Consider the following 11084-nt stretch of genomic DNA (forward strand, 5'->3'; position numbering starts at 1 on the left):
CGGCGGGAGGCCGAGGGCGACGCTCGTGGTTTCCATCTCTGCACCTGCACCTCTTGGGTGGAAATTTGGGCTTGCACATCTTGCGAGTGGGAGCTGCAAAAGCTGCGGGAGGCCCCCAGGGGTGATCTTGGAGGACAGGGTGCGAGGTGGCATCCATCCCCATCGTCATCCCCATCAACCCAATGCCATCCCCATCATCCATCATCCCCATCACCCTCACCCCAACCCCATCCCCATCATCCCAACGCCAACCCCGTCCCCATCATCCCAACCCCATCCCCATCTCCCTCACACCAACCCCATCCCCATCATCCCAATGCCATCCCCATCTCCCTCACCCCGACCCCATCCCCATCTCCCTCACCCCATCCCCATCATCCCAACCCCATCCCCATCTCCCTCACCCCGACCCCATCCCCATCATCCCAACCCCATCCCCATCTCCCTCACACCAACCCCATCCCCATCATCCCAACCCCATCCCCATCTCCCTCACACCAACCCCATCCCCGTCTCCCTCACCCCATCCCCATCATCCCAACCCCATCCCCATCTCCCTCACCCCGACCCCATCCCCATCTCCCTCACCCCATCCCCATCATCCCAACCCCATCCCCATCTCCCTCACCCCGACCCCATCCCCATCATCCCAACCCCATCCCCATCTCCCTCACCCTGACCCCATCCCCATCTCCCTCACCCCATCCCCATCATCCCAACCCCATCCCCCTAGCCCTATCGCCACCCCCATCCCCCCCATCATCCCCATCCCCCCATCCCCATCCCATCATCCCACCCCCCCATTACCCCCATCGCCCCATCCCCATCCCACCCATCATCCCCTTCCCCTCCATCCCCATCCCCTCATCCCCAGCCCCCCCATCATCGCGATCCCCCCATCCCCGCCATCCCCCCCGTCACCCCCAGACCCATCGGCGGCGCTGCCCGATGCCGGGGCTGGCGGAGCGGGGCGATGCCGCCGGCCCCTCCCGCCCCCCGCCCGGCTCCCGGGGGCGGTGGAGCCCCGGGCGGGGCGGGGCGGGCACCGAGCCCCGCCCCCCTTCGCCCCGCCCCTCGCCCCGCCCGGCCCCGCCCCCTCCCGCCGCCCTGACGGGAAGCGCGGCCCCGCCCCGGCCCGGCCCCGCCCCCGCGCCCGCGGGGGGGCGGAGCCGCTATAACCGCCGCCGCCGGCGCCCGCCGCCCCCACTGGCCGCCGCGCCGCCCGCCCAGCCCTGGCCGTGCCCGCGTCCGCTCCGCCGCCCGCCGCCCTCCGCCGCCGCCGCCGCCCGCCGCCCCGCGGCACCGCCATGATCGTGGAGAGCAGCCGGGACGCGGCGCCCGATGGCGGCGACGGCGGCGCCCTCAGCAGCCCCATCAACCTCGCCTACTTCTACGGGGCCTCGCCCCACTCCAGCGAGGGCAGCTGCTCGCCGGCGCACTCCGCCCCGGGCTCGCCGGGCTCCGACTCGGACCTCTCGGTGAGCAGCCGCGGCGGCGGCCGGAGGGACCCCCGGGGCGGCGCCCGCCCCGCGCTGCAAGGTACGGCGTGCCCCGGCGGCGGTCCCGGCCCCCTGCGCCCGGGGGAGCGGCGGCGGCGGCAGCGGGGGAGGAGGGCGCGGAGCCGCGGTTCCCGCTCCCTCCCCGCCGGGCGAGCCGCCGCGAAGCCGGTCGCGGACCCTTTTGGGCTTAAAAACCCCCGGAGCGGTGGCAAGCGGGAGCTCGGCGGCGGGCAGGGGCGTTTGGGCGGCCCGCGGCGGGGTTGCCAGCCGTGCGGGAGCGGGCGGGGAGGCGGCGGCGGCGGGAGCCGCAGGCCCGTGGGACGGCGGGGGGCATCGCCTCGGCTCGGCTCGGCTCTGCTCTGCGGCGCCGGCCTCTGGCTCGTTTCCCACAAGCGTTCCTGCTGCTTCCCCCCCCTTTCTTTTTAAGTGAAGACGGAGCCGGCGGCTTAAACTCGGGTTTTGTTTTCGTGTCTCAACAGTTGAACAACACATGGCGGGGGGAAAGCAGCACCGAGGACCTTTCCAGGGGGTCCGTGTGAAGAACTCGGTGAAGGAACTCCTGCTGCACTTCAGGAGCAGCAAACAGATGTCCTCGGGCTCCGCCACGGAGGAAGGCAAGGTAACCAGCATTTTTCAGCACTGACATAATCGCTTTTCATGGTCACTGAAGTTGGTTTAACAAAAAACAAAAAAAACCCAAAAAAAAAACCCAAAAAAAGGGCATGCGATAACGCTAGAAACGAGCTCGCCGCTTTATCTGATGCGGATGGAGTCAGTGCTTTTCCTTTTTGCTATGTAATGGAAGAAATTAGTGAGAAGGCTTACTGCAGGAGAAGGAGGCACTTAAAAACGTTCTTACTAAGCTTTATTTTCTAACTGGAGTTTGGATAAAGATATGTTTGTGTTACGAAACCACAGAAACTCCCTGTTAACTCAAATGAGGTCATTCATTGTAAGAGTCGGGGAATCTTAGAAGAGAATTGTTTGTCATGCTATTGCGCTCCTCTGTGCGGAGCACACAGTATGAAGGCACACCCCTCCAGCCTGAAAAGATAGAAACAGAAAAAATATAAGAAATTCTGGGAGGATTAAAGGAGATTTTTTTTTTTAATAGTCTCTCTGAGCGTGTGTTTGCGAGCTTCCTAGATGAGTGTTGTCACAGGAAAATTTTTGCTTAGAAAAGTTCACAGCATTGAAGAAATATAAAATTGGCGCGCTTATTTATGTTTAAAAAAAAATCCTCACACCTCAGTAAGGAACAGTGTCTTTCTCTAGACTTTCTTGAGTTTTGTGGTATTGTAACAAATAGCTTAAAAAGCCTTAAGAAAAGCGGTGGTTTTCATTTAAGTTCCATAAAAGTCTTTCCATTTTCTAACCTTAATTAAAAGCAATTAAATTAGGGTTAGACAATCATGTACTAGAATTATTCTAAGGTATATTCTGTGTTTATAGAAGCAAGTCTCTGCTTCTTTCCTCTTGATTTTGGTTTTTTTTTTTCCCTGAAATAACATTATACTAATGGAATAATTGGATTTTTCTCAAAAGGCACAAGGAGGATTGGTGAACTACGAGCAGTACACAGGTAAAAAAAACCCTTTCTTTAAATACCCTGCAATAAGATTTTATAAGCCGATTTTAAGAGTAACCTCTAAATGGATTCTAAATTAATGTTCTTTTTGGCAGAGCTGAAGAGCATACTAGGTCACAGTGGCAAAAGAAAGGCTCCCGAACTCCTTTCTGATGGACCTTCTTTCAAACGCCAAGCTAATGTTCACCCACACCTCCTGGTAAGTAACTTTTTCTGCACCTTTATTTTTCAGTTTGCTTCGTGTAGCCGGAAATTGCCAGACACAGTAATACCTCTTAACTTTCTGGGGCTTGTTTTGATTTTTGGTTTTTTTTTTTTTTTTTTCCACCTGACAGACGCCACCCCAGACACCAACTTCTATGGATAACATGGAGGAGACTCATAAAAATGACCCAAAGCACGACAGCAATTCTGATCTGCTTCAGAACATTATAAACATCAAGAATGAGTCGAGCCCTGTTTCACTGAGCACGGTGCAGGTTAGCTGGTTGCACACTGTCTCCAGTCACAGCTCGCCCAGTGAGCAGTACCAGGATGGCCTGGGAACACAGGCTTTCTCCCCGTCCCAGAAGTACCAAGGCTTCCAAGATCACACCTCCCAGCATATGCTTGATCCGGCGCAGCACTGCCAGTTCCCTCCATCCCAGAACCAGGATTTGTCGCAGAACTACCCTTCAGACGCTGCTGCCTCCCTGGAGTACAGGCCGTTTGCTGCCAATGACCAGTCTCCTGGCTACCAGCAGAATACCTTTGAGAGCCACGAGCTGCAGTACTGCCCGTCGCAGAGCTTCTCCTCCCTCTTGAATGACTCTGAAGGCTCAGAGGGCATCTCCGCTCCCCTCCAGCCACTCTCCGGTGCCCACCCGCAGGCTGATGTTGGCCCCCATGCTCCAAACTTCAGCTTGCTTTCCAATAACGTCTGTGGTAGTCTGGAGCGCAGTGTCTCTTTGGCTACTTTGAATGTCTCTCTACCTGACCAAAACATCGCCAGAAGCACGACGCAGCTGGGCAAGTCGTTTTTTCAATGGCAAGTGGAGCAGGAGGAAAACAAACTGGCTAACATCTCTCAAGACCAGTTCCTTGCAAAAGACTCAGATGGAGATACGTGAGTACTGTTTATCTCCGTGTTTCTGATGTGGAAGGTTGGGAAATGTTTCTGTCTGGGTTTCAGCGGACCATGGGGTTGTAATGGACGCAGTTCATTAGCAGTGTTTGTGTCATGAGCGCAGCAGATTTTGTTAATCAAGTGAAATGTGTGGTCGTGCTGATGGGCTGCGAGGTGCAGAGTTGCAGCACACTGAGTAGATAAGGTGTTTGTATTGTCTAATTTCAGGTACTTATCGTTAGACTTCTATCTAATAAATGGGGAGAAAAAGATTCTAATTTAGATGCTTTAAATTGCCCTGGGAAGAAGGTACCCATGTTCCTGTCTTAGTCACCCAGAGGAGATCTGAAGCTGGCAGCATAACACCACCCCCATATGTTTGGATCTCTGTAATGACTTGAGCCCTGGTTTGTATTACGGCGGTGTAACTCTGTGTTTCCCCTCTTTCCTGCAGCTTCCTTCACATTGCGGTTGCCCAGGGCCGACGAGCTCTCTCCTACGTTCTTGCAAGGAAGATGGCTGCCCTGCACATGCTGGATATTAAAGAGCACAATGGCCAGGTGAGGTTCTCAAAATCTTTGCACCTGCTTTGTGCACCTGAGTGCTTCTGCATATCTGGACCTTGAGGAAGATGTGGCGAAATGCTTATTTAATATTAACCCTGAGACTTAGCCTGCATACTAATATTAACCTTGAGCTATTAATACTTCTTGGGATCACCTTGAGCTGGTAAAACTATGTGCTCTGCTTCATTTGTCCGGGCTTCCTGGTATTCATAATCACTGCTTAAATAATACCAGGTAGCTAGGCTTTTTATTTGTTCTAGTTGCTCTTTCCTGTTCGAGATCAGATGAGTAATAGTTTAAATTTTCTTCTCGATGTTTGCAGAGTGCTTTCCAGGTTGCTGTGGCTGCCAATCAGCATCTCATTGTGCAGGACTTGGTTAGCTTGGGGGCTCAAGTCAACACCACAGACTGCTGGGGTAGAACGCCGTTGCATGTTTGCGCTGAGAAGGGGCATGCCCAGGTCCTTCAGGTAAGAACCAGGCAGGCGTAGCTCTGCCCTGACCGTTAACGCTTGTACTTTGTAGTAGTTGTCTTGGGAAACTCTGAAAATGCCACTCCTTCCTTTATCTTTCTCTCTGTGTAACCTTGTGAGTATGTCTCAGGGCGCTACAGTAATGGCTTAAAGTGAGACCGAATTTCACATTAAGGTTCTCGCCAACGTTTTAGCGTAATTTGGTGGAATCCTCTAGTCTATGAAAACAATAAATAAGTCTCCTCTTAATGCCATTATTTATTGCAACTTCGTTGCAGTAAGACCATATACAAGCTTGAAGAAGCAATATGTGGTTTGGATAAGACCTAAATGCATACCTGTTCCCACTTTTGTAGGCGATCCAAAAGGGAGCCATGGGAAGCAATCAGTATGTGGACCTTGAGGCAACAAACTACGATGGTGAGTAGTTAAGAGTTTATAATTTACAGAGTTACTGGATGTTATAATGTTTTATGGCTGCTGATGTGAATGTTATCCTGGGTTGAGAAACAATAAAATGGAGTATATCTTTGCCAGGTTGAAATTTACAATTACAATTGAAATTACATTACAATTGGCATATCTGACAGATAAAAACATGGTTAGTCTGTGCCTGTCAGGACCTCTTCCCCCTTACATTCGATTGCTGTGTTTGGCATGGAGAGTTTAAGTGGTAATAGGCTGCTGTTAAAAACGTGTGAGTGCCAGCAATACATTGGTGGATACAGAAACCAGAACCTCTGATACCAGAGAGCTGTTTTAATTGAACCACTTTCCATATAATACCTCTTTCTAAAGTACATTTTGTAAAAAAAAAAAAAAAGAATTCTTTTATTATCTGCTGGCTGAGAGCTCACAGTAGGTTGCTACTTGACTCCTCTGGCAATGGGCAACCCAAATCCCGAGCCATTCAAAAGTAATCGCTGTCACTTACAAATGTGGAACCATCCCTGGGCTTGACAGGCAGAGAAGCTCCTTTACCCATCCTTCAAACCAAGCAGCCAGTCAATACTTCATTATTGCTTTTGTTCATTAATGATGATTTTGGTTTTTTTTTCATGTTAAGGTTTGACAGCATTGCACTGTGCTGTTCTGGCCCATAATGCTGTGCTGCATGAACTGCAGAACAGTCAGCCACCTCACTCCCCTGAGGTCCAGGAGCTTCTGCTGAGAAACAAGAGCCTGGTAGAAACCATCAAGACTCTAATACAAATGGGAGCCTCTGTTGAAGCAAAAGTAAGTACAGCAGCTTTTTCAGAAGTGCCAGATCCAGAGAGAATGTGGAAGCAGAACATGTCCCTTTCTCCCATGCCACATCTCAGCTTTATTGCAAAGTAGACTAATTTGAAAGCTTCCCTACAGCTTAATTTACCCAAGTGCAATGAGAATGTTGCATTTATTCAGTACAAGGTATTATCAGTGCAAATGAACCATGGGGAAAGAGGGAGGTGACAGTCTAATTTCTGGATTAAGAATGATGCTATGCTGGCTGCAACTGGTTGTGTCTTAAAAGTAAGAATATGTTTGGAGCACTCTGAGGTATCTGTAGTAATAGGGTGCTGATGATACCTTGTTCTTGAACTGCAGATTTTAATTAAAAAGTGTTGCCCTGTCCAGTTCAGGTCTGTGCTGGGCCAGATCATTACTTGGTTTGATATTTTGGCTACGTAAGCTTACTGCCAAATGAGATCTTGTCCATTGTACATTAGATACTCATATTAAAATATATATTCAGATTGACTTTCGGTGAATTGTAGTGCAAATATGTTTGTTCAACACTCTGCAGTTCTCTGCAGTTACTCTGCTTTCTGTTCTTATTTGTCTGCGTGTTCACCCTGGATAGGTGAAGGACTTTCAGGGAAGACTAACAGTTTCTTTTTTTGATAGGATCGCAAAAGTGGTCGCTCGGCTTTACATTTGGCAGCAGAAGAAGCAAATCTGGAGCTCATTCGTCTCTTTCTGGAGCTGCCCAACTGTCTCTCTTTTGTTAATGCAAAGGTACGATAATTTTTCTGGAATGCGGATGTAATCTGGGATGTGCATGTGTGTGCCACCGCGAGTGTCCTGAGACTCCTGTCCCTGCCTTTCCTTCATGGAGTTACTTTGTCTTCTCCAGGCTTACAACGGCAACACAGCACTCCACGTGGCTGCCAGCCTGCAGTATCGGGTGAGTCAGTTGGATGCTGTGCGCCTGCTGATGCGAAAGGGAGCTGATCCAAGTGCCAGAAACTTGGAGAATGAGCAGCCAGTTCATCTGGTTCCTGATGGCCTTGTAGGAGAACAGGTAAAAAACCAAACCACCTTCTTCTCTGCTCCCATCTGTCCCCATCTACACAAAAGCCTTATTCCTCTCCAAAAGCTTCTTTTGGGTTTTGAGTTGCAGATTTTCAGGAAAAGATTTTGCAAATGCCATTTTATTCGGGGATTTTTGGTTTTAATGTCAAGATCGGGCAGAATATAGAAAGACCTGAAATCATAGGTTTCACTTGTAGCTTTTATTTTTTTCCATCTCAAAAGCTTTTTCCAGTCAAGCTAGGTTTTTTCTCTGTAACCTTGCAACATACTGGAGGTAATATCCCTTCTCTTGTTCATCTCAGTATGGCCTGAGATCATGCTTTTGTTGCTCTTTTCATAATTAATGGCAGTTCTTAGGTCTGAATAACAGATGAAGAAAATCCCTTTTTCCTAGGAGCTGTACAAATAAATACATGATATAAAAGGTGACTCTTGACCTGAGAAGCTAATAACGTAAGCAACTAATTCTGTTGCCTTTCATTGGTTCAAATGCTGTAAAAAATGAATCAGTTCTGGTGTAACTGAACTCAGAACCTAGGCTCAGATAAACGAGGAATGCAGAACTGGGTCTAGGTTTGTTTGGGTGGTTTTTCTTTTTTTTCAAATTATGACTTGCTTTAGGATGATGAATACTAATGTTTTGTCTTTTTTTCTTCTCTAGATAAGACGTATCCTAAAAGGGAAGGCGATTCAGCAGAGAGTGTCGCCATTTTAAGCTCCATGTGATGGAGTTCAGCAACTCACACTCACTGTCAGTCAGGCAGTCCTAATGTATCTGTAAATAGACCATTTGCCTGGTGTGGGCAAATGTTAGTTGTTTCTGTGAAACAAAAATATTTTGTTCACTATAGTATAGTGGGTTATGTAAGAGTAAAAAAAAAAAAAAATCCCCAAACCCAACAATCGAATTCCTCTGAGCAAATGGGAATGTTTCATTCCCAAGTACATGGAACATTTGCCTGGATACCTGGATTTCATAGCTACGTCAAGACTGATTTTATTTAAACAGCCATACAGATAACTTCTGGACAAGGACAATTCTACAGGAAATCTTTTTATTTAGAGTGGGCTGATACATATCAACATTGCAGAGTGTTTTTTGTTGTGTTTTTAATAACACTTAAGTGTTAAGTGCAAGAGAAATAACATACTTTTGAAGTTGAACATTTATTTATGTAACTTTGTAGCTTTCTTCCAGTATCTTGTGCAGGATTGTATATAGTCACTGGCATTATTGTACAGCTGTATAGTTCTAAGAATCTATTGATCACTTGGGGAATGAACTGAAGAAACAAGTTCCTTGATCTTGAACTTGCAAATTGCATATAGAGTTTTAATACTATACTGGTGCAAATCGGGTAAATTTTGTTGTTTTGAAAGACTGAAGACCAAAAGTACAGTTAAGATAGATTGTCCCTAGCACTGATTTGTGCATGCTTTTGGAGCTGTTAAAAAAAAAAAAAACAAACCCAACCCATGAAAAGCCATGCTTCTTCAGGGGACTGTATCAGTTTTTCTTGTACCCAGCAGAGGTTTTTCTTTTGATGGGACAATAGATTGAGGGAGAAAGATCATGACTTTTATGCTGTATGTAACTTTGTTGTACTTTACGGAATATGATCCTGATTCAGTGAAAGTATTTAGCATGTACTTAGCTGTTGATGCATGCTGAAATCTCTCCATGTGAATTACAATACTTCAATATGTGTAAGCCCCACTAGTGTCAGTAGGACTTAAGCACATGCGTAAGTAGTTTGCTGAATTGGGCTCTAGTTAATTCTAGAGACTTAGTGTTTTTCACCTCCTAAGCAGAGTTAGTCCATTTATGGTTTTACCTTATAGGTATAGTGGCTAGCCAAGTAATATTTGAAGTTAACATTTTTCTATTTTTAGTAATTATGGGTATTAATGCAAAATGTATACTAATGACGCTGTATACTTGTGTTCTGTTGGAGGAAACTTCCTTGTCCTATCACTTTCTGAATGATCCTTGCTGGGCTGTAATCCAGTAATATGTTCTCTGTTTGGTCTTTGCTCTTAAACTGTTTTTGCATCACATGCAATTCTCTGCCATAAGTGTTTAATTAGTCTGCTGTTTTGACAAAGTATGTCTTGTAGACAAGCTAAGTGGGGAAAAAAACCTGATAAGCAGAGGCCTAGCTGCAATGTATTTCTTGAAGGGTCTCATGTAACTTGTGTTTGAATAAACATACTAATTAAATTTTGGTGGTTACTGTCTGTGATACAAATAATGATGATGAAATCAAGCCTGAGATATTTAGCATGGTAATACTGTGAGACAGATGAAGGTTCATTTGTTAAGGATGAAATGAAGTCTTTCCATCCCGCTGTTTATGCTTTCTCGTTTGATGCTGGTTTTGAAGCTGGTGCTTGGGTGTTTTGGGTCATGCACCATGCAGTTGTATTGCCTGTGTATTTAGTAGATGTGTGCCCCAAACAGAGTTAAGTTACCAGGTTGTTACCTGAATGCTTGTCCCTGCATGCTTGAAAGAACGATAGCAGTTCTGACAATGTCGTGTTTTCCCTATGACTTCCTTGCCTTGGCCCTCAATTCTTACAGCCTGGGTACAAGCAGTCACCTTAGCACAGGTGAAAGTCTGCATGAGCAAATGAGGCTATACACATGGGGACAGACTCTCCTTGCTTCACAACTGAAAAGATGGGCTCTGAGCTGGCCGTGACCTTTCAGGAGAGAGAACTCTCATCGCAGACTGTCCTTGCTGAGCACTGAGCTGGTGAGGTGGCAACAGTCAAGAAAAGCAGATGAAGCATTAGGATCTGTAAGAAAGGAATTGAAGAAAAACAAGAGCGCTTCTATGCTATTGTATAAACCTGTTGTCCACCCCTGCCTTACTGCTGTGTGCGGTCAGGGTGTCCCCTCAGATGGAAGTGTTCTAGGATGGGGAGAGGCCCAGAGGTGTGGAGGAGCTTCCCTGCAGGGAGCAACAGAGCAGACGGGGGGTCTTCGGCTGCAAAAGCAATGGCTGACAGCAGGTATGACAGGCCTGCAGAGTCATGTCTGGCCAGAGGAACCGGATGGGGATGAACTGCTCACTGTCCCTTCCAGCATGAGAGCTGGAAGCTATTAGTGACAGGGCCAAGTACACAACAGACAACAGGATACGATTCCTTGAGATAGCTGAAGAATGTGGTAGAAACAAGACATTTGTTGATGCAGGGAGGGCCTGGGTGCACACTTAGAGGCAGTACCTTTTTGTGGAGAGTTACTAGAGAGAGTAACCATGTGAGGCAGTACTTTCTGTTGAAGGGTGAAGTACTGCAGGCTTGCCCTCCTGCTCTCAGCACTTCCCTGGGGACTTGCTTCTCTGTGGACACTCCTCTTGCAGACCTGATACCGGGCTGGATTATACCCTTTACCCAAATCATTGCGGTTAGGCTTTTCAGTGGATCGTGGGCTCAGTCTGGCTCCACTGATACTGGTTGCACCTTTCATAAGAAGAAAACATAGGAAAATCATCTTGCAGCTAGTTGAGTGCTTCAGGGGAGTGCTCGTGGATACTTTGCTCTGCTCCTGCTC

The 11084-nt window shown here is 47.9% G+C and overlaps 1 protein-coding gene across 1 annotated transcript; it reads left to right on the forward strand.

Moving 5' to 3' along the window:
• The first annotated feature begins 1978 nt into the window (after nt 1-1978).
• On the forward strand, nt 1979-8240 carry NFKBIZ (NFKB inhibitor zeta). The gene is made up of 11 exons (XM_009493355.2): nt 1979-2118; nt 3045-3081; nt 3183-3286; nt 3423-4192; nt 4647-4752; nt 5081-5227; nt 5587-5650; nt 6297-6466; nt 7118-7228; nt 7347-7514; nt 8187-8240. The coding sequence occupies exons 1-11, from the start codon at nt 1990-1992 to the stop codon at nt 8238-8240; spliced, it is 1860 nt and encodes a 619-aa protein (XP_009491630.1). The 5' UTR covers nt 1979-1989.
• Nucleotides 8241-11084: the final 2844 nt, after the last annotated feature.

The sequence above is a fragment of the Pelecanus crispus genome, chromosome 1, assembly GCF_030463565.1.
Source record: "Pelecanus crispus isolate bPelCri1 chromosome 1, bPelCri1.pri, whole genome shotgun sequence".
NCBI lineage: Eukaryota > Metazoa > Chordata > Aves > Pelecaniformes > Pelecanidae > Pelecanus > Pelecanus crispus.